This window comes from Aedes aegypti, chromosome 2 (assembly GCF_002204515.2).
Source record: "Aedes aegypti strain LVP_AGWG chromosome 2, AaegL5.0 Primary Assembly, whole genome shotgun sequence".
Taxonomy (NCBI): domain Eukaryota; kingdom Metazoa; phylum Arthropoda; class Insecta; order Diptera; family Culicidae; genus Aedes; species Aedes aegypti.
In genome coordinates, this window is record NC_035108.1 from 210,151,347 (window position 1) to 210,177,594 (window position 26,248).

General features: G+C 36.3%; 1 protein-coding gene across 2 annotated transcripts; it reads right to left on the reverse strand.

The window, feature by feature from the left end:
- Positions 1 to 324: 324 nt before the first annotated feature.
- Positions 325 to 26,082, reverse strand: LOC23687968 (odorant receptor 4-like). 2 transcript variants are annotated; one of them, XM_021843862.1, is made up of 9 exons: positions 25,909 to 26,082; positions 25,733 to 25,847; positions 25,564 to 25,677; positions 7,418 to 7,693; positions 7,190 to 7,359; positions 6,747 to 6,843; positions 1,567 to 1,668; positions 863 to 1,018; positions 325 to 802 (listed from the first exon to the last, which is right to left on the reverse strand). In XM_021843862.1, the coding sequence occupies exons 3-9, from the start codon at positions 25,642 to 25,644 to the stop codon at positions 746 to 748; spliced, it is 939 nt and encodes a 312-aa protein (XP_021699554.1). In that variant the 5' UTR covers positions 25,645 to 25,677; positions 25,733 to 25,847; positions 25,909 to 26,082; the 3' UTR covers positions 325 to 745. The 2 variants fall into 2 exon arrangements, with proteins under 2 accessions (XP_021699554.1, XP_011493056.2); XM_011494754.2 differs by having other exon boundaries at positions 25,564 to 25,847; positions 25,909 to 26,081.
- Positions 26,083 to 26,248: the final 166 nt, after the last annotated feature.

Sequence of the window (26,248 nt, forward strand, 5' to 3'; positions counted from 1 at the left end):
TACATACTAAGCCTTTAGATAGATTTTTGAAAAATAGTTTTTCTTGAGTGATGGCTAGTACGACTACCCTATATCAAACAATTTTATTCCGTATTGCTCATACTGACCGTAAAATTTGACCACTCATATGATTGAGTTGATGTTTGAAGTTCAGATTTGATCGCAAACTGGTTTCTTGTAGCCTACCACCTGATGTATGCAACGTTACTAATTAGATTACAAGCTAGATTGAAACATTTTCCAATTAATTTGCACAACTCCGACTGGTTATTGAAACGAGGGCGTAAATTATTCTATAAACGACGATTTAAAATCAAATCACAATTGCATGCTACTCAACATTGAGGTATAGAGTATTTTATTTTCTGTTTATCGCTTGAAGTTACTCGAAGTATTAAACTAAGAATGCTGTTTTTTATTTCATCTGTATCTGAAGATTTCAATTACTGCTGGCTATGATTTATTGTTATCTTAATTCAATTCCACGATAATATCTTCATTTGAATTTCACAGTTGTGCTCTCCCGCTGTGGGTGCTAACATGTTCACGTGCTACCGCTGTGAACAAAACAAATTCAGAACGCAACGTTTCCATATCATCATGCAAGAATGTAAATTTTCGTTTATTGAAGCAGAACATTAAATTGTAGATGCGTGCCGTTTGATACATTTAATAGGATAAGAAACGAAATAGTGATATCAAAATCATGATTTCCGCAACAGCAGCAAATCCAAAGAAAAACGAATCAATCGGCATAGACGGTACGAATTAGAGTGAAATACGACCACGATGCGCTTAAAATCTAAAAATGTAGTTATTAATTAGGATAGAATATGATATAACGTAAAAACCATATGCTTACATTTGCAAATGTATTCATATTCACAGGCCATATTTTCCATGCCATCAACGACAAAGGTATTTGTCCCTTATTGACCATCTGAAGGATAATTGTCCGGAACTGGTGATTTGTGTTGTACCAAAGACAATTGTAAGCAGCCTCCGCTACAAGCACACTCTATTTTTTATTAGAAGAGAATAAGTTATGTGTTACATTAAAATAATCTCTAATATTTATGATAGGTTCAAAATCAAATATAGGGTGCATATTTAAAAAGGGGCCTTTAGAATCTAAATATTACTTTATGTGTTACAGTAAAAATATCGATAATCAATGATGAGATAATGAGTTTGATTTGTTCTATCTATATAAATAAAAATGGAGTGGTGTTTGTATGTCACGAAATGGCTTGAGAACGGCTCGACGGATTAGAATGATTCTTCCATAGTTATATTCCTGAAGTGTTCCGACGTGTTTGTGTATATAAAAAGCAAAGGATATTTAACGGGAAAGTTGAAAAAACAGGAGTGAACGGAACTTCTATTTTGCACGGAGCGTTCCATGGCGTTTTACAACAGCCTACTTGATGGCAAGATGAAGTTTGCCGGGACCACTAGTCATACATAAAAATCTGGATAAATATTGTCATATTAACATTTCACCATATAACGGATAAAAGGTGAGATTCAATCCCTGCTCACCTTATTGTATACGCAAAAACTTACGCTTTCGACAATGTGATGTCCATAGAAACACAAAAGAAAAAGTTCCACTAGAAAACTCGCCAAAAAGAGTGCAAATTTGATGAGGGTATAACCGGAAGCTGCCTGAAAAGAATGAATGGTAGAATTAGGGTTGGTGTTGGAAATATCTGTCACGATATTTTGCCAACTAGGCTAACTAGAATACCGCAAAGAACAAAATAGTCAAGATCGCAAAATAACAGAGTCTGATACAGTGTCTGATCAAATAAATGACCAACTTCCCAAATAACTATAAGCACTAATAAATAGCCCTAAATTTGCAAAATATATGCATACAGGCACTATAATAGCACTACAAATGCTTATACGCCTAATAACGGTACTTTCTCCGCATACAAACCCTATTACTGCAACATTAATGCTTCTAAGCCTGATGCATACAGACATTAAATAAGCATTATATTGTCCCTATTTTCGCATATAGGGCATGTTTCAATGATATCCTATGATATCCAGTATTTTGACAGATATACCACGTGCTTAGTGTTTGCATGTATTGGTAAGAGGAAGCAAAACATAAATCTTCTTACTACTACAATCGCGGATTTTATGACAGGGAAAGGTGATATTTTAAATTGGTATTTTTTCTCCCCGACAATATTCATCTTCTGTGGCCGAAGGAGCAATGGAGCAGGACTTCCAATCCTTGCGAACCGAAACGCTTGAACCAGAGGCTAAACCCAAACATGTCTAAAAGAAACATCAGTTAAAACGAAGGTTCATTTGTACCTCGATTGCAACTGGGGTTCAAATTTTGATGCAAACCTTCGGTTGCATCCGAGGTGTAGAACGATGGCACAAATGGACAGACAATTTCTATTTATCGTGTCTTGTTGTATGATTTAGTAAAATCCTTGGTATTTTCATAAAGTTACCGCTGATTTTTACCTAAAATATTGATTTTAGTTGATCTGCTTAAATAAAACATTTATTCAAGCCTCAAGGATCTTGCGGTTTGAACCAAGAAGTTTCATATCGTCCCCTTGATGCTACAACTAGATAACCCGAAATTTGAAATTTTTGACTTCAATATGTCAAAACATTTTTCTTAATTAGATCTGCAAAATATCCACAGGTCTTAAGCGTGTGATTCAAAATACACAAGTTAAAGATTATTTTTCAATCATAATTTCTGCGATTATCCATCACCTTGTTAAACGGTCATACTTTCAAAGTTGCACATCTCAAAATTTTGATTTTCGAGTTATCTAGTTGTAGCATTAAGGGGACGATATATGATCGTAAAAATTTATCTGCGTGGATTTAAACCGTTCTCTGTCTATATGCTTTGTGCCATTATTTGAACCTAAGTATGAACCGAAGTACACATGTACCGGGTTAGGTTTGATAACTGATGCAGAGACGAAGCGCGTTTGGGGTCATCCAAATATGATGTCCATCATTAGGGGGAGGAGGGGGCCTATAAAAGTGTGACAGTGCATGTATTAGGTATTGTAAATAGCGTGACAGAGGGGGAGGAGGATCTAGAAATTCCGAAAAACGATGGACGTCATATTCGAATCTTCCCTTTGCGGTTCAACACAAGTTGCAAGGTTCAAACCAAAATTGCACATCGCTTCTGCTGGTAGCGCAGCATGGGCACTGTTGTCCATCTGACATCAGCTAGATTGAGGAGGTGCGTCTCGAGCGTGTCTGCTGTTCACCAGGAAGTGCGGCTCAAACAGCGTCTGATCTGGTATCCAGCGGCTGACCAAGAAATGCTGAATAGCGCACAGCTAAATCCAAGGTGGTAGCCCCATCATCGTCCTAGTGTTAGTTGGGACGTCAACGCGAAGTAGGCCGTCATTGAAATTTGTACGCACCGTTGATGATTGTTGCTAATTCATCTCACGAATAAGCCACCCGTAAAAAACTAAAGAACAATCGGCAAAGACCCACGCGACGAAATATGGATTACGATTGGAAACTTGGAACATGGAACTGCAAGTCACTTGGTTTCGCAGCTTGCGACAGGATAATCTATGAAAAACTACATCCCCGTAACTTCGATATCGTAGCGCTGCAGGAACTTTGTTGGACTGGACAGAAAGTGTGGAAAAGCAGTCATCGAGCGGCGTTATTGGGTGGCAGCCGATCAACGCAATGATGTGCAAGAAGAGGATGAAAGGCCGTTTCTTCAACTACAGCATCATCAACGTACACTGTTGTTGTTGGCGACATGAACGCACAGCTAGGACGAGAGGAGATGTACAGACCGGAGATCGGACGGAACAGCCTGCACGCCGTATCGAACGACAACGGCGTCCACGATGCGTCGTATTGCAGCCTCTCGTGGTATGGTAGTCCGAAGCACCTTCTTCCCTCGCAAAGATATTCATTAGGCCACCTGGAGATCACCCGAAAACCAAATCGACAACATTCTAATCGACGGAAAATTCTTCTCTGACATCACCAATGTTCGCACATACCGCTCTACATCGAGCGGCTACGGGACTCAGAAGTAGCCCAAGAATACGCGCAGAAGTTGGAAGTGGCCCTACCAACAGATGAGCAGCTTGGCGCCGCCACTCTTGTAGATGGCTGGAGGCATATAAGACCCGCCATATGTAGCACCGCAACAGCAGCTCTAGACCCAACGGCCCCGAATCAGAGAAGCGACTGGTACGACGGCGAATGCAGCATGGGCGAGAATGCTGCAACACCGCACTAGAACGAACGAGGCACGGTACAAACTGACAAGGAACAGACAAAACTCGATCTTCCGGAGAAAAAAGCGCCTTCAAGAAGAACGAGATCGCGAAGCGATGCAAGAGCTGTTCCGCGCTAAAGACACACGGAAGTTTTACGTGAAGCTTTAACCGTTCGCGCAAAACCTTTGCGCGAACGGATAATTCCAAGATTTGGTAGGTTCATTCCAAGATAGTGGATGGAAGGTGTCGTGTGTCCCATCTACAAAAATAGCGACAAGTTGGATTGCGCCAATTATCGTGAGACCACAATTTTAAGCGCCACCTACAAGGTACTCTCCCAAATTTTATGCCTATTGCTAGAGAATTCTTTGGGCGGATTTATGGACAAACGAGCAACAACGGACCAGATATTTGCCATCCGCCAGGTGTTGCAGAAATGCCGCGAATACAACACACATCATTAATTCATCGATTTTCAATCAGTCTATGATTCAATCGATCGAGAAAAGCTATGGCAGATTATGCACGCAAACGACTTCCCGGACAAACTGATAAGATTGAACAAGGCGACGATGGAGCGAGTGATGTGCGTAGTCCGAGTATCAGGGACACTCTCGAGTCCCTTTGAATCTCGCAGAGGGTTACGACAAGGTGATGGCCTTTCCTGTTTACTGTTCAACATTGCGTTTGATAAGAAGAGCGGGGATAGACACGAGTGGCACGATCTTCAGGAAGTCCGTTCAACTACTTCGTTTCGCCGACAACATAGATATCGTAGCACTGAACTTTGAGACGATGGAGGGTACGTACATCCGACTAAGGGCTGAAGCTAGGCGAATCGGACTGAACATCAATGTGGCGAAGACGAAGTACATGATAGCGAGAGGCTCAAAAGAAGACACGGCACGCCCCCACCACGAGTTCATATTGAAAAAAAATGATGAATGATGAAATCGAGGTTGTCGAATAATTCGTGTACTCGGGTGTTGTCGCTGGGAAGCAGCCAACATCGGCAGCTTCCGTCGAACAGCAAATTTCTGTCGTCAATTCAGCAGATCATCACTTTAGAAATAAGAATATCAATGTAATGGCACTGGCACTTCTTTCAAAGAGACTAAGACTTACTGGAATTGCTAATGAAATATAAAAAAAAATATGCTTCCTGGAGAACCTTTGCAGGAAAATCGTCGGTGTTCTTTTAGTGGGCAGTCCCCAATAGTCGCACTAGTGGCTTTTTACGGCCGTTTTGCTATAAATCTTTTCAAAAACATTTTTTGACATGAAGTTATTTATCTATCTAAGTACCATTGAAACACAGCTTGATTTTGTTCAAAAAATGACCAAAATAATTAGTTTTGCTTAAAATTTGAGCTCCCTTGCACCTATAGTAAACCTATTGTTCCTATAGTAGCACTACTGAGAGAAACTATTTTTTATTATACGAAACAATTGATGAATTAAGAACTTTTTTACATCAAACGAAAGCTTTTGATCCACACTTTCTAGGAAAAATATAAAAGTTTTGTAAAAAATACGGTTTTGATAAGTATTTTGCCAACGCCGTGATGCTAGTTTTACTATAGGAACAGAAATTAGAAATAGTGCTACTATAGGCACATGTATTCCTATAGTGGCACAAGCGATAATTAATACAAACATTTGGGTTTTTGTAGTTTTCATATTTTTCCCACAAAACCAAGATAAAAAGCTTTTAGATGATGTAAAAACAATGACGCTAGCGTTATTTTTCGATTTTATACAAATTTTTGTTCTTAGCTATGCGGCTATTGGTACATCGACCCTACAGCTGCATCAAAAAAAAAGGATCGAGTCTTCCGAATTTCTCCTGTAGGATCCTCGGTGGGAAACAATAAAATGGTGTGAGGACCAAAAGCGAATTACATCAAGTGTATTTAGAATCAAATACCAACTATTAAATGTATTAAATACGGAAGACTTCAGTGAGCTGGTTGATGAATGCAAATGTTGGAAGAAAGAACTACGAAAATAATATTAGGCAGAGAACGAGGTTGGTTGAAGACTTCGTGGTAGACCATGAATACGCTGGTTATACGCAGTGTAAGAAGACCAGTAAATCCTAAACTACAGACTAACAGACGATGAAATTACCTTGGACCATATTTTAAACGACCATTTCAAATTTCTTTTGTTTCATATCTCACAACCAGAGGTCCAGACACCGTTTTTCATCGTGTTAGACATTTATCCCTAGCACTGGGCAACTGGAGAAGTATCGCTGAAGACCAATAAAGATAAAGGGGGTGGGGCATTTCACAAGAAGACGTTACGCATAAGAACGTTTCGCATATGGTCGTTTCCCTCCCCCAAGATTTTTTGCAAAATGTCCCACCCTTTTGTTTTTTTTTTTGTGGTCAAGCAAATCGAGTTTAGTAAAAAAAAAATACCCCAAAAACGTATTAACGCGTAAGAATAAGAAAAACTACAAGATAGTCAAACAAAACTACTTACAGTTACCATAAAACCTTGAATGCAAATAATGAACGAGCTCACAAAAAAGTTGTAGAACAATGCAAAGTTAAAGATCTTGTTCATCCTATCGTGGCATCTGAAACAAAAATAGCTATTAGTTTCTGTAACGCTTTAAACGTCAAAAGTATGTGATTCCAACTGAGTGGTACTGATTGGTTATGGTGATTGATATTTACAGAAATGTAAAAAGGGTAACGTATTTCATTGAATATTTTTCCAAGGAATCCAATTATTTAAAAAAAAATTAAGCTATTTGAATTATTTGAATTTCGGATGGAAAAATATTCTTTAAAAAATAAAATGTCAATTTTTAATCCATTAGCTATAAAAGGCGTTTTTCTTTATTATTTTTGCAGGAAAAAATCTGTAAATATCTTGGTTTTAACTCTATTTTTAGCCTAGCATCAAATATTGATACTTACTCTAGAATATTCTGGTGTTTTTCCACAATATAAAATAATTTTGGATTGAGTTTTATGCTCATGTTTTCTGAGCTATCGAGTCCGTAGGTTAAATTTTCCAAGTCAAACTTCAGAATCCTAAGATGCACACATAAGTGAGCAGACAGAATGCAAAACAAACAGTCGAAACCCTGAAAATGCACAACATTTAAGTTTAAGGAAAATCTTCATCGGACAAATCAAGCTTACCATGTGGATGATAATACCGGAGAATCCGATCACAACATACAGCGGATATATAAAATAGTACACGAAACCCGAGTAGGCATCAAAGCTCCACCAAATAAGAAACGGCAATTGACGAACCCATTTGCCGTGTGTGGAATAGTAATAAATCATTTCCGGAATCGGCAGCAGAGTAAAAGCCAGTCCCATCACGATGTTAACCACTGCTACTATTGTAGTAAAACGAATTGCTGGTTTCATGACATCATCACATATCGATTGGTGTTCCAAACTTCGAACCTATTTAGGTAGATAAAGAGATCCGTGCAATTCACTGTGCAGATTCTTCAAAAAAATTGCTAAATGGACATTGTTAGAGTGTGCATTCTAATCTTCATTAGAGATTTCTTAACAAGTAAGTAATGTATGAGCCTTCCTTTATCGCAGTGGTCCTCAGCCTAACTGCTTAGACGGGCCACTTCAATGGTTTCAAAACATGACACGGGCCGCAAGTTATGTGAGGATCAGGGTAGACAATATTTGCCGTCAAATAGAAAAAGTTGGTGACGAAGCTGAAGATAGAATCGTCTTAGTCATTCAAGCGTTGGATTACTATTTGCTGCAATGATCCGTCACATAGGCTTTGCGTCATGACGAACAAATAAGCTTCCTTCGCTATGGAGAATCTTCGTTCGGGAGCTCTTTGCTAACAAAAATATCAATCTTGTTGTCGACAGATTACAAGCTTTGTTGAAAAAAAAATAAAGTACAAAAAAACGCATACGGAATCGACAAGCGATCTCTGAATCGTCAAGCCCACGCGTTTACTAACAGGACTATTGTAGAACAATGAGGAAAGCGGGTTCACTAGCCAATACAAGCAATTCTGTCATGGAATTCGTTATTTGGTGCGTAGTTAGCGAATATACAACAAACGCCTCCTTCTTTATGAAAGGGTATCAGAAGGAACTAAAATCGTTATTAACAATTTTGGATTGAAGTTAGTCATGAAAACTTTCGTCGATGATGAAACACCGACCATTCGGGCAGAGTTGAACACCCTTATTCTTGTTTACGGCGGATCCAACTTTAGATTGAATCCTATTCGTTCGATTCCATGGCCCACTTTATTTTTCTGGCGTAATCGGAAATGAATAACGGTTTTCGACCGATCAAAAGTAGGAGTGATTATTCTGGATGATAATGTTTTATTTATTTCATCACGATTGCCAACACTGGTGAGGATTCATTTGAACGACTTTTTATGTGGCTATAAAGATTTCTGTTTTAATAAACAGGAAGATTTATGAAATTTCAGGAAAAGTCGATGATATGAAATATCTTAATTCACATAAATTTCCATAATAACTTCAATTTTGTAAATCTTTAAATATTTTCAAGCTAGCCAAAATTCAAAACCTACCTAATACATTTATGAGAAATTTCTGAAGTTTCCGGTCTTTTTTTGAATACTAGGATACATTGTAAAGCCATAAACGCTGAACGTTACTGGGAAGTTAAGAAATTTTTGGAAGTTTGAGGCAATTTTGAAGCCCTTAGTCTGCCGATACATTTTTTTTTTTTTTGACTCGAAATAACTGTAAGATTTGAGGAATCTTGGGATGTTAGACAAAATTCAAGCTATTCCTGGGCAAATAAACACAGTCCATACCTCATTATTTCCTGCTCGTTAATCAATTGTTGGCCATGTAGAAAAGCAAACGAATGGCCCGTAATTTTAGTAGTCGATTGCATGAACATAAGAATTTAACCGTTGTCATAAATAACTCACTACTGGCGGGCCACTTCACATTGCTATCCAAAATTTGTTCGCATGCGGCCCGCGGGCCGCAGTTTGGTGACCACTGCTTTATCGAATAGGTTAGACTCCGCGGCTACAAAGCAATACTGGGATCGATTCCCGATTGGTTCAGGATATTTCCGTAATGGAAATTTCCTTGAATTTCCTGGGCATAGAGTAAGTATCATCGTACGAATATACGAATGCGAAAATTGCAACTTTGGCAAAAAAAAAGCTTTCAGTTAATAACTGTGGGAGTGCTCATAAAAAAACTAAGCTGGGAAGCAGGCTCTGTCTCAGTGAGGACGTAATGCCAAAAAGAAGAAATAAGTATTTACCAAAATCATAAACTGGTCGGCTATCATAAAGGCCCGTCTTTTAGGTACCATGTGGATATCTTGAAGTAAAGCGTCCTGTAACTCGAAGAATAATTAAAATCATCATTAACTCTTGATCCGTCTCAAAAACGTGAAGAGAAGGCAATTTTAATGCACTCGCGATCCTGCTATGAAAATTATATAGCAGGATCTACAGAAAGAAATTAAAAAAGGTTTTCACAATTAATGAACAAAAATTTAGGAAATAAAATTTCTCAATTGGATTCTGGCTCTAAGCCCTTTTGTAAATTATCTAAAATTTTGAAAGAAAAAAACCTCAAACGCCAATACCAGCATTAAAGGAGGAAAACAAGCTATTACAAACTAATTGCGAAAAACCTCAAAAACTTGCTATGCAGTTTGAAAGCGCGCACTATTTTAATATAGGACTTACTAGTCCAATTGAAAATCAAGTTACCTAGGAGTTCGAAAATATTCTCAATCAAGAGAACGTTTTCGAAAATTCCTGGGAGACTGATTTGGAAGAAGTGAGAACCATTATTAAAAAATTCAAAAAATATGAAAGCTCCTCGCCAGGAAAAAAAATGGTATTTTCTACATCCTCATCAAGAAACTTCCAGAAAGTAGCTTATCATTCTTAGTTGATATATTTAACAAATGTTTTCAATTAGCATATTTTCCTGACAAATGGAAAAATGCTAAGGTTATTCCAATTTTAAAACAAGACAAAAATCCTGCAGAAGCTTCTAGCTATCGTCCAATCAGTTTGCTTTCCTCCATCAGCAAACTTTTTGAAAAGGTTATTTTGAATAGAATGAAAATTCAATTTTTGCCAATTAACAGTTCGGATTCCGCCATGGACATTCGACCATTCATCAACTTATACGTGTAACAAATTTGATCCGTTCCAACAAATCTGAAGGCTATTTCACTGGTCTTGCTTTTCTAGACATAGAAATAGCATTCGACAGTGTTTGGCATGAAGGCTTGATCGTAAAATTGAAAAAAACTTGAATTTTCCAACAAACAGTGTCAGAATAATCCAAAGTTATCTGTCAAATCGTACACTTCAGGTTAATTATCAGAACTCCAAGTCCGAAAGACTTCATGTAAGAGCTGGTGTTCCTCGAGGCAGCATTTTGGGACCAATATTTTCACATTTGACTTACCTGTGTTACCTCAGGGATGTCAAAAATTCTTGTTTGCGGATGACACAGGCCTCTCCGCCAAAGGACGAAGCCTGCGTGTCATCTGTAGTAGATTGCAAAAAAGTTTGGATATTTTTTTCTTCATACTTGCAAAAATGGAAGATTTCTCCTAATGTTTCCAAAACTCAACTAATAATATTCCCACATAAACAAAAGCTCTTTATTTGAAACCTTCAAGTAGACATATTGTCACGATGAGAGGGGTTCAAATAGATTGGTCAGATGATGTTAAGTATCTAGGGCTCATGTTAGATAAGAAGTTAACTTTCAAAAATCACATTGAGGGCATTGAGAGTCAAATGTAACAAATATGTAAAATGTTTCCATCCCCTTATTAATAGAAAATCAAAACTTTGTCTTAAGAACAAGCTTTTGATATTCAAACAAATTTTCAGGCCAGCCATGTTGTATGCTGTACCAATATGGACTAGCTGTTGTAATACCAGGAAGAAAGCTCTGCAGAGGATTCAAAATAAAATTTTGAAAATGATTCTGAAGCTTCCTCCCCGGTATAGTACCAATGAGTTACATAGAATATCCAACGTTGAAACGTTGGAACAAATGTCAAATAAAATAATTGATAATTTCAGGCAAAAATCGTTACAATCTTCTATTGCCACGATTAATGCGTTAAATATTTAGGTTAAGTTAGGTTAAGCAAATTGAAAGCGAGTTTTTTTTTCTTGTGCGCAGGTGAAATCAACTCACCTGTAAAAAAATCTGAACTGCTACGCAAATGAAATGAAATATGTTGTTAACGAAATGTTAATAAAATCATAAATTTGGTTTTACCAAATTTGGATGATAATAACACAGAACACCAAGATATAGGAAATGAATGTAATATTTGGAATGATACTAATAAAGAAATAAAAATAAAATAAAATCAGCATTAGAGTAATCAGCTAATTGTTGAACACGCTATAAAGAATACACAAGACTGTTAAACAAGGGGCCCAGATAGCCGTAGCGGTAAACGCGCAGCTATTCAGCAAGACCAAGGGTCGTGGGTTCGAATCCCACCGGTCGAGAATCTTTTCGGGTTGTACATTTTCTCGACTTCCATGGGCATAGAGTATCTTCGTACCTGCCACACGATATACGGATGCAAAAAATGGTTATTGGCCTAGTAAGCTCTCAGTTAATAACTGTGGAAGTGCTCATAAGAACACTAAGCTGAGAAGCAGGCTCTGTCCCAGTGGAGACGTAACGCCAGAAAGAAGAAGACCTCAAATCAACTAAATCAAAAAATCACTTAAATATATTTTAATAATGCTTAAAACTTACAGAAAACAAAATACAGTGCCGAATCCTCAATATACTTAACTAAATAACATAATTTCTGTCGGGTCCGGAACCCACCTTCGATTATCGGCAAGAAAGGTCCTCAATCTCGCCTAGGCTCCAGTAGCCGACCAGAATTCCTGTGATCCAGAATTAGCGCAATTAGCGCCAATCATCCATACACTATGCAGTGGATAGCATAAGCCATAGTTAGGGAAATTGAATCACAAATCCGAGCGGACACGGGAATGTCGTTTTGTACCGTTTAATCAAACACTTCTTGTTCTCAACTTAGTACTATATTCTACGTAACTTATAACAATTGAACGAATTCACGAAAAAGGTATATTGGAATATGCGACCGATCGCGCCGTGAGGCTAAAGTGTAACTGAGAAGTAGATGCGTTTGATATCATCATCAGAGCTAGCCATCCATCCACCGTGCTCTGATGATTGATATCAGTGACGTCATCCACCGAGAGGACCAACGATCGGTTTGGTCAGTGCGAGAGCACTCCAGACATCATCGGTTGTCTATCGTCGGCGCATCCAAGCGTCGGATAATCGCTCTCCGCATCGCTATAGGCTGGACAAGGACAGCAGCAACAATCGCATGGGCAGTGGAGACAAGGCTCGTCTGTTCATCTATCAATCCGAAGCCGTCTCGGCATAGCACGACCTATTGTCCATCCATCGACTGCCACAGCGGTGAAACAATACCGTCTGGGTTTTGCCGAGCTGTATGGATGGGAAAAACAGCAGAAATATCCACTGCCGTGTCTAGGAGGTGATGAGCCCAAACAATTTGTGTTGATCAATTATTAGGCGAAACGAGTATTAAAATCAAACTTCACGCCAGAGTTATTTTTGTTGAAATCGAGAACATTTGATACTTAATATTAGAATGTTAAAAATTGATGAGATTTTAGCATTTGGAAACACCTACAAGCAATCTGTTCTTCGTGCTGATTTAACGGCTACGCAGTCTTTAAGGAAATAAAACGAGGTTTATTACTTGCCCAACGTTTCGACACGGTCGAACTCCCACCAGTTTGCAATCTGTTCTTCGATTATTGTTTGATGAAGTTTTAGAGAGCTCGTAGAAGTTGAATTCGGTCTCAAACCTTTTAGCGAAAATAATTTTTACAAAATGGGACGATTTTTTCAATCAAAGTCAAAAATTTGCATATAATGCTAAACGCCTAGAGGAATGTCACACTTAGGGGATTCAAAATTTAAAAATGTTTGAAAATCCAATCTCCTTACCATAAAAATAGTGTTTCTGTAAAATTTTCAGCTTTTTCGATGGTGATTTAAAGGTGGCCCAAAGACAATGTAGGTTTATATGAAAATTACTATGGAGAAATTTTGAGAAATATTCCAAACACGTAATGTAAGTACAAACTTATCAGTGAAAACTCATTCTTCATACCTTAATGAAGGATGTTGCTGAAAAAACAAATCCTTTTTTGAGCTATTTTTGTTTGAGATTTTTGTAGATGTTTGCAGGGCTATAATCTCGTATGAAGCTAAATAATAGCAAACAAACTCATGAATATCTCCTCTCCTAACTGTCGGATTGAATGTCTCTCTTCAGCAATATCTTTATTATAGTTTTAAGAATTGCAGGGTGTCTACTACCTGGAAACACCTGGAAAACCTGTAATTATCAGTGAATTGCGTTCAACCTGCAAAAAAACCTGGAATTTTCATGGAATTTCGATCACAATCAGGGAAATTATTTTGAGGCAGTAATTCGTGTGGAATATGTTCACCGCAAAGGGTTTTTGCTACAAATCTCTCTTCAATTGAAAAAGAAAATCGGCTGCGCCGCTGTTTCAGCTGTTCAGTGAGGATCCTTTCGAATATGAAATTTTATCGGCTTACCAGAACATGATTGATGTTTTTAATATCTCTATATTTAATCAGTAAAAGATTGACATATCTAGTGCTGGTAGCAGGCTTCTTTTAAGAAACCATTTTTATGCGAGTCTTTAAAAAGACTCTATTTTTTTTAAAAAAAAAAAAAAGGTCTAAGAAGTCTCTATTTAAACCGAAAGTCTAAAGTCTCTTTTTTTTTCTTATATTGCTTGCAGATAATAATGATGCAAAATGTTTTCTCATATTTCTCGAGAACAGCTTCAGGAATTATCCTAGTGGTTTCATTTGGAATAATATCAGGAACTAATTCAGGGTTTTATCCAGAATTCTTCAAGTAATTCATCTATTAATTCTTTCAGTAATTTTTCAAACGATGCTTACAGGAATTTCTCCAGAAATTCCAGTATTTGTTTCAGAAAATCCCTGAGCACCTCATCGATACTACCAGTAATTTTCTCAGAGATTACTTCGAACAATTTTCCAAAGACTATCCTAGCACTTCCTCCAGATATTTTTTTCACTTTTCAACCGAATTCTCCGGTTGTGACTCTAAGAGATATTACAAAGATTACCACATAATTTCTTTCAAGAAAACCCGCAAAGGTTAGTTCCACAGTTTTTGATAAAATTCGTTCAAAGATTTTTTTTTTTTTCAAGAAACCCGGCTATAATTTCTACGCCATTTCATCTAAGATTACAAAGAATTGCTGCAAAAATATCTCGAGGAATTATTTGGGTTAATCTATTGAGAACATTTCAAATAATTCTTTAAATTCGACCTGTGCTTCATTCTAGGTTTCTCTAGAATTTTCTCCAGCATTTCATCATTTCTACACTATTTTTTCGGAATTCCGTCCAAGAGTTCCTTCATAAAATCTCCTAAAAGTTCTTCAAGAGTGAGCCCTTCTAGAAATCATTATTCATCAAGGGAGACTTAAGAACATACACAAGTTTTAATAGAAGTTACCCTAAGATTTGCTTTAGGAATACATCACGATTCTTTTTTCAATTATTTTTAGTTTTCTGGAAAATTTTATTCACATTTTCTTGGAGAAATGTATGTAAAACTTCTGGAAGAATGCTTGAATAAAAATTTGAAAACTTTGTTGAGAATTTTCTATGAATTATTGGAAGAATTCCCGAAGAAATCTGAGAAGCAATCTCTGGAATATTCTTGAAAGTTATCTATGAGTAATTTATAGCTAAAATCTCACAAAAATTCTGAACGACAATCTTGTAGAAAATCCTGAAAAATCCTTGGAGACATCTGGAGGAGTTTCTACTAGAATAAAAAAATAAAAAAATAAAAAATAAAAAAAGATTGGAAATCAGTTGAGCTGTTCAAAAGAAATGAGTTTTTTGAAAATAAAAAAATCTAATGCGCTGAGACCTACAGTGTGTGTCGATGAAAAATGACTGATTTTTTATTTTCAAAAAAAATATATCTCAAAAACTAAAAGACACACATCGCTGAAAATTTGACAGTAAACGTAAAATTTTCTGAACTTTCAAGAAAAAATGAGAACAGCAATAGCCCCTTTTGTCCCGAGGCCTGCAAACCACGAACAACGGAAATTTTAGATATTTTTTTCATGTAAAAAAACAATTTTTGTGAAATTTGATATTTTTCTTGAACAATTCAAAATCTTGAGCTTTCATTTCGTCCAAGAAAATTGAAAATCTGACAAGTGGTTTAAAAGTTATAATTTTTTTAAATTTATATTTTTTTAATTCGAAATTTGCAAAATCGCGATTTTTCTGGTCACCCTATTTTAGAAATGGTCACCCTAATCAAAAAATCCAAAAACACGTGTAGCCGTTTTTCGTATAAGGAACAAAATAGCAAATTTTCACGGAATTCAGTGACCCACTAGATCGTTTTTTTCATGGAATGGCTGTATAAACCTACTTTGTCTTTGGGCCACCTTTGAATCACCACCGAAAAAGCTGAAAATTTCACAGAATACTATTTTTATGGTAAGGATGATAAGGAAGATGTAAGAGATTGGATTTTCAAACTTTTTTAAATTTTGAACCGCCCTAATATCACCTTCTATATACATTTCGTAACTCATTCAAATTTGTTCGAAAAATACTTATTCGCTTATATACGATTGATTCATGTTGAAACATGAGAGTCATTCAATATCTGTTTAGAAGTGTAATTTTATTCAAATTCTTATCGACTTATAATGGTGATTATTATGTATGTTAAAATGAATTAACTTTGCAGATGTTTTTTTTGTATCAATTCTGTACATTCTCCATTGACATACTCCAATCCAGTTTCAGCTACAATGTGATGTAAAACAGTAGTTTGATTGTAGATTTTCATGTGCTTACATACACGATGTCAAAGTTACCCTAAATCGAGAATCGACTTTCGATTATGTATATAAATATAAAGATGTATGTTGTGCAATTTTCAAACAGCAATATTTAACTAAGACACCAGTACTTGTTTTTAAAATATAAAACAAAATCTTTAAAACGGAATGCAGAAATAATTAGATTATCTACCTACACACTATCAAAGTTACTCCGTTTTACGGTATATTGTCAAATGCGATGGGTGCCAGTATTTGTTCGCGTTTCAAATTTTAAGAAATATAACAAACTAGTCAACGTTGCCCCGGATTACGATATTATTACACTGAAAAAAAATCTACACGTGAAAGTCGTGTGTTTTACTTACAGATTTGAAAACCACATGAATCGAGTGTGATAGCCATATGAATTTCGTCATTGACTTCACGGTATAATAATATGTATCAACATTAGATTGTTGTGTGAAGCAAACATGAATGTTAAAAGTTTAAATAATGAATAATAAGTGGCTTTAGTAACTTGTATAACAGAACATGACTATCGTGAGATTGAAAGAAGCAATTTAATTGTACAACCCTTGCTCCCCAAAATATGGATTTGAGGCACCTCTTATTGTCGCAAGCTTTTTTGAATGGTTTTTAAGCGTTAGCGTCAGCGTAGTTAAGGTATACTTCGTAAATTGGATAGTAGCAATATTCATGTTTCGCTTTGATAATCTCATCCTGATTGGTTTCAGGAACAAGGCCGGGAAATAAACCTTGATCCAATCTTGAACAAGAATACCAAAACCATAAATATCGCTATAAGTATAGGAAATGTTGATATATCTATAGCACTTAATTAAATAATGAGAGGCCACCGATTCAGCGACAACCTCATAAGTGATACGGAGCTGGATATTGGGATAGGTATGATTTGCAATAGAACGAGGGCAATTGTTTGTTTAAGTTTGTTATGTTTAATATTTTTAATGCCGGCTAGGATCGCAGTAGGCAGCGCGCGCAAACGGATGTGTTGAAAATTCATCTGTCACATTTTTATCGTCTCCGCAAATTGTTAGATTCGGCTAGTGCAGATTTTGAAAAAGTGTCTATAGCGGAAATCAGTCGGTTTATTCTGCACTTGTCGTTAAGGCGAAGTAGGCCGTCATCGAAATTTGTACGCGTCCTTGATGATTGTTGCTTAAACATCTCACGATTTCGAATCAAAGAAAATCAGTTGGTTTTAAACTGACACAGCTGAGAAAGTATCATCATACTTTATGCATGTTAGCGCGTACAGTGATACTTTTTCAAGGCATATATTGACTATCAAGACTGAGTTTTATCACTTTGAGATACAAGCTGAAAAGTCATCATTGTTGCCAAAACGAATGACGGGCTACTTAGCCTTAAAGCCCAAGCAGAAAGTGGAGATACATCGAAGCCAAACATCAAATTTTCGGGAGCGCGGGTCTAGAGAGCCGGACAGCGGATCGGGCTGAGGGCTCGATCGATTGATCACTCGCTGATGGTGGCAAATCTATCAAGTTTTCAGCTGATTCCGCTAGGGCAAGTGTACCATTAGTGGTGCACCTAAGGGAAAACTGCTAAAACACGGTGCAGTGGCGCAACCAAGGGGGGGTTTTGGGGGTTAAATCCCCCCCAAAGCCAGAAAAAAATATAATAATTACCAAATATATTTTTGAAATTCAACACTACACATCGTACAACTAAGAACAACGAAGTAGTAATTAAGTTTGGTTTGTATTAAAATTGTAAAAATTCAATGGTTTTCACAGTTATATTCTCCTAAAGTGTTTTCTTTTTATTTGTTGACCCCTGTAGAATTTCAAAATTACATGCGAAATTAATGAAATTTTGTTGCCTTATATGGAAAACAAACTAAGGGCTTTATGTGAGAAGTTTGTTAAACATTCAGATATATGGGGACCTTTTTAACAGAAAATTGACGCAGGACCCTTTGTCAAATTTGACGACTTTCAGAGCATATGAATTCCCGAAGAAGCTATTCTTCGATTTTTATAGATTGAAAATCTCAGAATGCATTGAGCATCTGGTGGAAGCATCTCTGCCTTATTGAGCGTTCTAACATTTTCGATATTTTGCAGGTGTTGATAATGAATTACATTGAATTTTTAGGAAAAAGGATGCATGAAAATTGAGTCTTTTTTAGTGAAATTGTTGGTAAAATGTGATTCCGACTTGTCTCATTTAGATAGGACGAATAAGCGTCCCACTATAGTAGTTGTTCAGTCTGGTTACAGAGTCATCCTAAAACAAAGTTGGTCGCATTGAAAATTTTGAAATATTAAACATTTTTGTTCATAAAATCTTCACAATGAAAGCAAAACACCTTTCTGACTCTCAACTCAATTTTTTGAATTTACAAGTCAAGCTCTCCAATGCTGATTTACTTCTGACCTACTGCAAGAATCGTGGCAATGAGTTCTATTGTAAATTGCTGCGGTCATTGTAGAAAAACTTGAAAACATATTTAAGCAGTAACACAGATGAAGAGCGATTGAATCGTATCATGCAAACAGATTGTTATATTGTTCAATCTATATTTGATATATGTGTTAAAAAGGTGTAATATACATGAATTTCTCAACTAATTTTTAAACATAACTACGTTTTCAAAAATAAACCTTAAAGTTTACAAAACCCCCCTAGAACCAAATCCTGGTTGCGCTACTGACACGGTGTTAAGATCATGAAATATATGATTTTAACGTATCATTCGATAGATCTCAAATCCTTCTATCATTCAAATGTATAAAAATCACGATTCATTTGAAATTTCCCTGCAAAAAGCTTTGCACCAATAATAGGAACACTGTTCCTTTAGTGGAGGTATATTTTAAGGATGGTTCCTTTAGTGGCGCAAACCATTGATTTCTTATGGGACCCTCCACTATGGGTACTGATGCACCACTATAGGTGCAAAGGAGCAAAAAAATAAGCAAAATAATTGTTTTAAATAGTTTTACGGTTAAATTTCATGAATATTTTTCGATTACGTGTATCATTTTCGCATCGTACATAATACAAAAATATCACATAATCATTTATTAGCGCGAAACATGCCAAAACACACTACCTCCACTATTGGAGCTACCTCCACTAAGGGAGCGTTTGCCCTATTTGGTTCTCTAGGTTTGTGCAACTGAGAGTTTGAGTTCTGGCTTCATTTCATTTTAACTAGAAAAATCGTTTTTTTCTTTTGCGTCGTTTTGTTTTTCTCGTTTTAGTTTGCACGCGTTATGAGTGGAATCGAGTTCAAGTTTTCGCGTCGCCGGAGTGATATTTTGCTATTGTGAAATGAGAATGCCGACTAGAGTAGCTTACAGCTACTTAATCAAGGGTAGATGATCAATTTGTTGAGCTCATTTCATGCTTTTATTTTAAATGTACAATTAATTATAACATGACATCGCATCCATGGGAATGTTACTTAAATGAACTGATTTAACAAAATATGAACAGTTAGTCACTGTCAGTCTCGACATACTCTTGTACATTATGATTACCCGTATAGGCCAGAGTGAAAGCAAAAATAGTAAAACCCTTACCGCTCAGCGAATACTTAACGGATTTAAATTAGTTTTTGTCAGTATACTGGCCCACATATCTAGTTCCTAAAAGTGGCCAAGGGATCTCGGGAATGTTCCTGTGGTCGGAGATATTATGGTGGGTTACTGGGTCAGGTCGGATAAAAAAGGGATATTTTTTGGGACACGCCAAGTTGTCTTTATTTATTTGCAACGGCAATAATTTTAATTTGCGTAAATCATTAAGATCTGATATTCAACATTATAAATGAAGAGGTAAGCACCGTTTAGAATGTACTAGATGTGGCCACTTGGGCTTAAAGTCCTAAAGAACCGGCTATAGATCTGTTGGAAACTAAACCATTTCAATTCTCTAACAGTAGAGATCAAACATAATAATTTACTGAAATACGTTTTGATGGGCTTGACACATATGTTTAGATACAAATTGGCCACTTTGTCGTAAATTTGAGGCATCCTGGAAACCCAAAATGGTTATTTCAAGAGTTAAAAAAATGCAGGACACAAGGTTATCCAATTCAATCGTTTCTCAAAAGGTTTACGCTGATGCGTTTTTCTTAAAATTCTTTGATATAGTGGCCACATTATAGTCGATTCAGGAAATTATCTGTAACTTGAAATTTGCCTACCTCCAGGAGCACAGAAGTACAGCATCTTTTTCAGCCGACCTGACCCAGTAACCCACCTGAATAACTCCGGCCACATGAACATTCCCGAATCCTTCAACCATTTTTAGAAACTAGACATGTGTGCCAGTATACTGACAAAAAATAATTTAAATCCGTTAAGTACTCGCTGAGCGGTGAGGGTTTTAGTAATTTTCCTTTCACTCAGGCCTATACGGTTTAAGAATCCCATGCATTTCCTTTTACCTGATTTTTTTCTTAAAAAAAATAACCTTTCAATAGTTTGACGCTAAAAGTGTCGACCTACCGTATGTTGTCTTTAGAGTACTGATAGGTGATTTTTTTCAACTAAGGTTGCATGAATCGCATCACTTACCAAAATGAATCCTGATCATGCAGCTATGATCCCTCCCCATTAACAAAACTCCATCCCGTGACAACCATGGAGATGAATAGGTGATCTCAGTCTCTAGTAACAATGAATGTCACAATAACATTGCTCCCCTTCCCCGATGACCGTAAGGACGTGGCCGGGCCGTTATTGACTTTTCAATGTTTGGAATTCTCGAAAGTGTACGTTGAAGATGGAAAGCTACATCTCTTGGTGCTTTGTGCAACTTCGATTATTCTGGTCAATCACGGAGTAGCAACTGAGCAATTCTCGCTGAAACCAGGCCGCCATCGGCACCCATCGTTAGAATTCCAATTTTATGTCACTGATCGCTAGCTTTCGATAAAACTTAAGGGTGGTCCTTTTTGTTTTCTCAAATTGGTGGACCCCTCGTACGCCAGCTAGCTAAACAGTTTGCAAAAAAGCCCATTTTTTGATAAATCTTGGGTATTTCTTCACGTTATATGTCTCATATTTCCCTTGGAACACATACCAAACTTAATGGCATCGTATAGAGAAAGGATATAGCTTTCATTTGAAGTTAAAAAAAATCCGGCGGCCATTTTGAATTTGGCCGCCATCTTGAATTTTGTTAGAAAAATCGTTTTTTCACCATTAGCGCACCGCTCGTTTTGAATTCTGAGATCACCATCAGAAAGCTGAGGAAAAATTGCGTAAGATAGGCTACAGAAACTAGGTGTGCAATGGTATTTACCCTATGAAATGAACGATTTTCTAAAACATGTTCCACGATTTTGACGTATATGGCGAGTGCAATCAATGCAAACATCATTTTTGGTACAACAAAGATACAAGTTTTCAATAGTTGGTGTATTTTTCGAGTCAGATGAAGAATAGGAGTATTATTTAGAGTGATAAAATCTGGCGGCCATCTTGGATTTTGACGCCATCTTGATTTTGACTAGTAGAATGAATTTTTCACCTTGATAGCACTCAGCATGTCGAATTTAGAGGTTACGTATACTCTTCTTCTTATTATTCTTCATTTTCCTGACGTTACGTCCCTAGTGGAACCAAGCCTGATACTCAGCTTTATTAGTTATAAATACAGGTTATTAAATAGGAATTTTCTTTTATAATACGATTTTTAATAACAGAATATTTCTTCGACATATCTTTGAATTCAGTTATTATGAATAAATAAATTTAATGAAAAAAAACCGTCCAAAAACATTGATTGAAATAAACAATTTTTTTTTTACCATATGCTTTTTTTGTCATCGAATGAAGTTTATAAATTGTGCGTTGGGACATTAGTAAGTTTTGTGGTAATATCTGGAGTTTTAACGTAAAACATTTCCAAAAGTGCATTAATTTAGAATGGAAATCTTAAATTTTTAAGCAAAAAAAATCCTTGATTTTCTGAATCATAAAGTATTGTTTTTACTAACACCCAACATGCATGCGAAAAATAGCGAAATTGAAAGGTGAGAAGCAGGCTTTGTTCTAATGTGGACGTAATGCCGAAACTCAGGTGAATCATTTTGAGTTTGGAAAATCTGGTGGCCATCTTGGATTTCGACGCCATCTTAGTTTTTAGCAGTAGAATGATTTTTTACCAGCTCAGCGCTCTTCATGTTTAATTAATTAAAGATCTCCGTTAAAAAACAAACAGATTCTTTATTTCTTATCTTATTTTAGCTGTTCAACAGATTGTTCATTTCTATCAATGGTTTTAGACCAAATAAATGAAAGAATTAATGCTATTTTTCATCTCGCAGATATGCAGAACAATCATTCAGGTGGCAAATAAGCGTTAAAAAATTCTACTTGTTAATTTATTTTTGAAGCTTAGGGGCTGGCTCTGTTCCAGTAGGGACGTAACGTCAGGAAAAAGAAGAACAAGAAGAATAGTAAGTGTAACGGTGGCATTAAAATTCAACATGTTGAGTGTTATCAAGGTGAAAACTCATTCTACTAGTCAAAATCAAGATGGCGTCAAAATCCAAGATGGCCGCCAGATTTTTTCACTCAAAATAATACTCCTATTCTTCATCTGACTCGAAAAATACACCAACTATTGAAAACTTGTATCTTTGTTGTACCAAAAATGATGTTTGCATTGATTGCACTCGCCATATACGTCAAAATCGTGGAACATGTTTTAGAAAATCGTTCATTTCATAGGGTAAATACCATTGCACACCTAGTTTCTGTAGCCTATCTTACGCAATTTTTCCTCAGCTTTCTGATGGTGATCTCAGAATTCAAAACGAGCGGTGCGCTAATGGTGAAAAAACGATTTTTCTAACAAAATTCAAGATGGCGGCCAAATTCAAAATGGCCGCCGGATTTTTTTTAACTTCAAATGAAAGCTATATCCTTTCTCTATACGATGCCATTAAGTTTGGTATGTGTTCCAAGGGAAATATGAGACATATAACGTGAAGAAATACCCAAGATTTATCAAAAAATGGGCTTTTTTGCAAACTGTTTAGCTAGCTGGCGTACGAGGGGTCCACCAATTTGAGAAAACAAAAAGGACCACCCTTAAGTTTTATCGAAAGCTAGCGATCAGTGACATAAAATTGGAATTCTAACGATGGGTGCCGATGGCGGCCTGGTTTCAGCGAGAATTGCTCAACTACGAATTGTACGGTTATCAATGCTTATGCTTTATGCTTATGCTTTATGCTTATGTTTTATGCTTATGCTTCATGCTTATGCTTTATGCTTATGCTTTATGCTTATGCTTTATGCTTATGCTTATGCTTTATGCTTATGCTTTATGCTTATGCTTTATGCTTATGCTTTATGCTTATGCTTTATGCTTATGCTTTATGCTTATGCTTTATGCTTATGCTTTATGCTTATGCTTTATGCTTATGCTTTATGCTTATGCTTTATGCTTATGCTTTATGCTTATGCTTTATGCTTATGCTTTATGCTTATGCTTTATGCTTATGCTTTATGCTTATGCTTTATGCTTATGCTTTATGCTTATGCTTATGCTTTATGCTTATGCTTTATGCTTATGCTTTATGCTTATGCTTTATACTTATGCTTTATGCTTATGCTTTATGCTTATGCTTTAATCTTTAATGCCGGCTACCAAAAAAGAAAATATTGTCTGTTTCATGGACAACAAAACGCGCCAACTTTCAAACAGACCAAAAAAATCGTCGCCAGCGAACGAATCAAAGGAGGTGATTTTCCTTTATGTTGCTGAGACTGGCGAAACGTCAAATTCACAGCGTCTGGTTGGCTGACGACGATTTCACCTGCGACGATTACAAATCGTCGCGATCGATGAGGTGCAAAATTTACAATATTTGTTTTATTTATTTTATACATTATTTCGTTTCGAATAGCACTTTAAACCGGAACAAAAAAAAACGCGTGAATAAGTTGATTTGAATAAGTAGGGAAGTAATATTCTGTTCTGCGATTTTTAAGCAAACTTGATCCCTCTATTGTTATTGTAATAAAAAAAAGCACAGGGAAACCAAACGCCGCCAGGACAAAAAAAAACTCGCGGCACTACTAAAAATTCAAACTAAACGCGTAGAATGATCCAGGGTAGTCTTTATACAATTAAATGCGTATAAAATGTGCATTCTCAAATGACGAACGAAAAACATGAGCCAATCAACAGTGGATTGGAAAGAAAGAATCGGGAACGTACGATGTGGAAACCTAACATGAAACAATAAAATTTCAATGCTTCCTTAGTGTATCAAAACAGAAGACATTTCTTGTGTTAAAAAAACCGATGATGCGTAAGATCAATTTTGGGTCATCGGATTGTTCCGAAACATAATACAGTTAACTCTACCTTACTCGATATTCTATATCTCGATATCAAGTTAGAGAACCATAGTAAATGTTGGATTTCATGGCTACCTCGATGGTCCCTTGGATCGCATTTACACTGGTTTTGTGTTCTATAACTCGATACCTCCCCAACTCGATGATCCCTTGAATATCGAGTTAGGGAGAGTTGACTGTATTAGGAAAAAAAATACCAAACTATTTGTTTGATAAAACTTTAAAAATCAAAAATCAATCACGCATCTCCGCGATAAAATTAAAATATGCCCTACATGTGAAAAAAAAAAGTTGTAGTGACTATTCAAACGGAGAAAATGTGGAAACTGTAGCAAATTTTAAACGTAGATACATTTGTATTAGTATTTGCTTCCAAATTTGACGATAGCCAAATTTACAAATAAAACAAACGAATCGCTACCGTAGCAGTTATTACGATTTCACTAATGTTCTTTTAAACTAAATTCAAAGAGTATCATGGAACACACTCACCGGATTACCAAACCGGGTATCTGTTGTTAAAGATGATCGTTTCGATTTCAGTGAAGACATTCGAAAGCTTCCATGCGTGTGTCAATGCGTAGTTACAAGACTAAAAGCAGGAACGTTTGGAAAACCACAGCACATTCTTCTTTGAAAAATTTTCATTGTCAGATAATTTTTTAAAAATATTTGAAAAAAGAGGTATCAAACTTAGCTTCTAGAAAAATGTTTTCTAGAATGGTTTCAATTTTATGATAAATAAAAATAATAATTTTTGATTTCATTTTGTTCTTAACAATTTTTAATTTTATTTTGTTCTGAGTTCCAACAACATTAGTAGGGAAGTAAAGGAAATTTATTCAGTACTCATTAGACTCAATTTCTTGGAATCAGCTAACGTAACAAATCAGTGCAAAAATAAATTTAATCAATAAGTTTCCTGTATAATGGATTGCACTTCGTCTTACCGATTTATTCCATTCTTCTTGAAGTGATTGCACCAGCTCTGCAATAGTGTTTCTTTTAACTGCCAAAATCAACATTTTCATCAATCCAATTGTACAATAGCCAAGACACGGGGCCTGAAATGTAATCTCCAGAAATGAGAAATCTCTCTGCAGCATTTCCACTAGGTACACAAGTTCTCCAAAAGCGGTGTAAAACAACAAAGTAAAGGCCATCAAGAAAACAGCATTTCTTTTTAATGCGGATTTGATGCTAACGGGATAAAATGAACTACACGATGGAATCCCTGCGAAATTGGCACAATTTCATCAAAAACGTTCACTAAAAAAAATATCAAATCTGTCTACCAGATGTTATGAGAATCAAATCCACAGCGGTAAAACTTTGCTCGAAGCTGACCATCGCACAACCTTGTTGATTATTGTCAGTCACAAACAATGCAAATAAAGATTTACAGCAAATGACATGACTCTTAATATAAGTTCGATTCAACTACGCTCATATTATATTTCCATTAAAATTAAATGATATAGGAACATACCGTGCCCCCCCGTTCGTCCCTGTTGACAAGTTTTGCTGCAGTTTTATGCTCTTGATATGCGCCGTTCAGTGTAGCGCAGACGTTCCCTTGGTAGACTAGCACATAACATTATAATTGCACAAGTAGCTTTGAACGGCTTTTCGTCA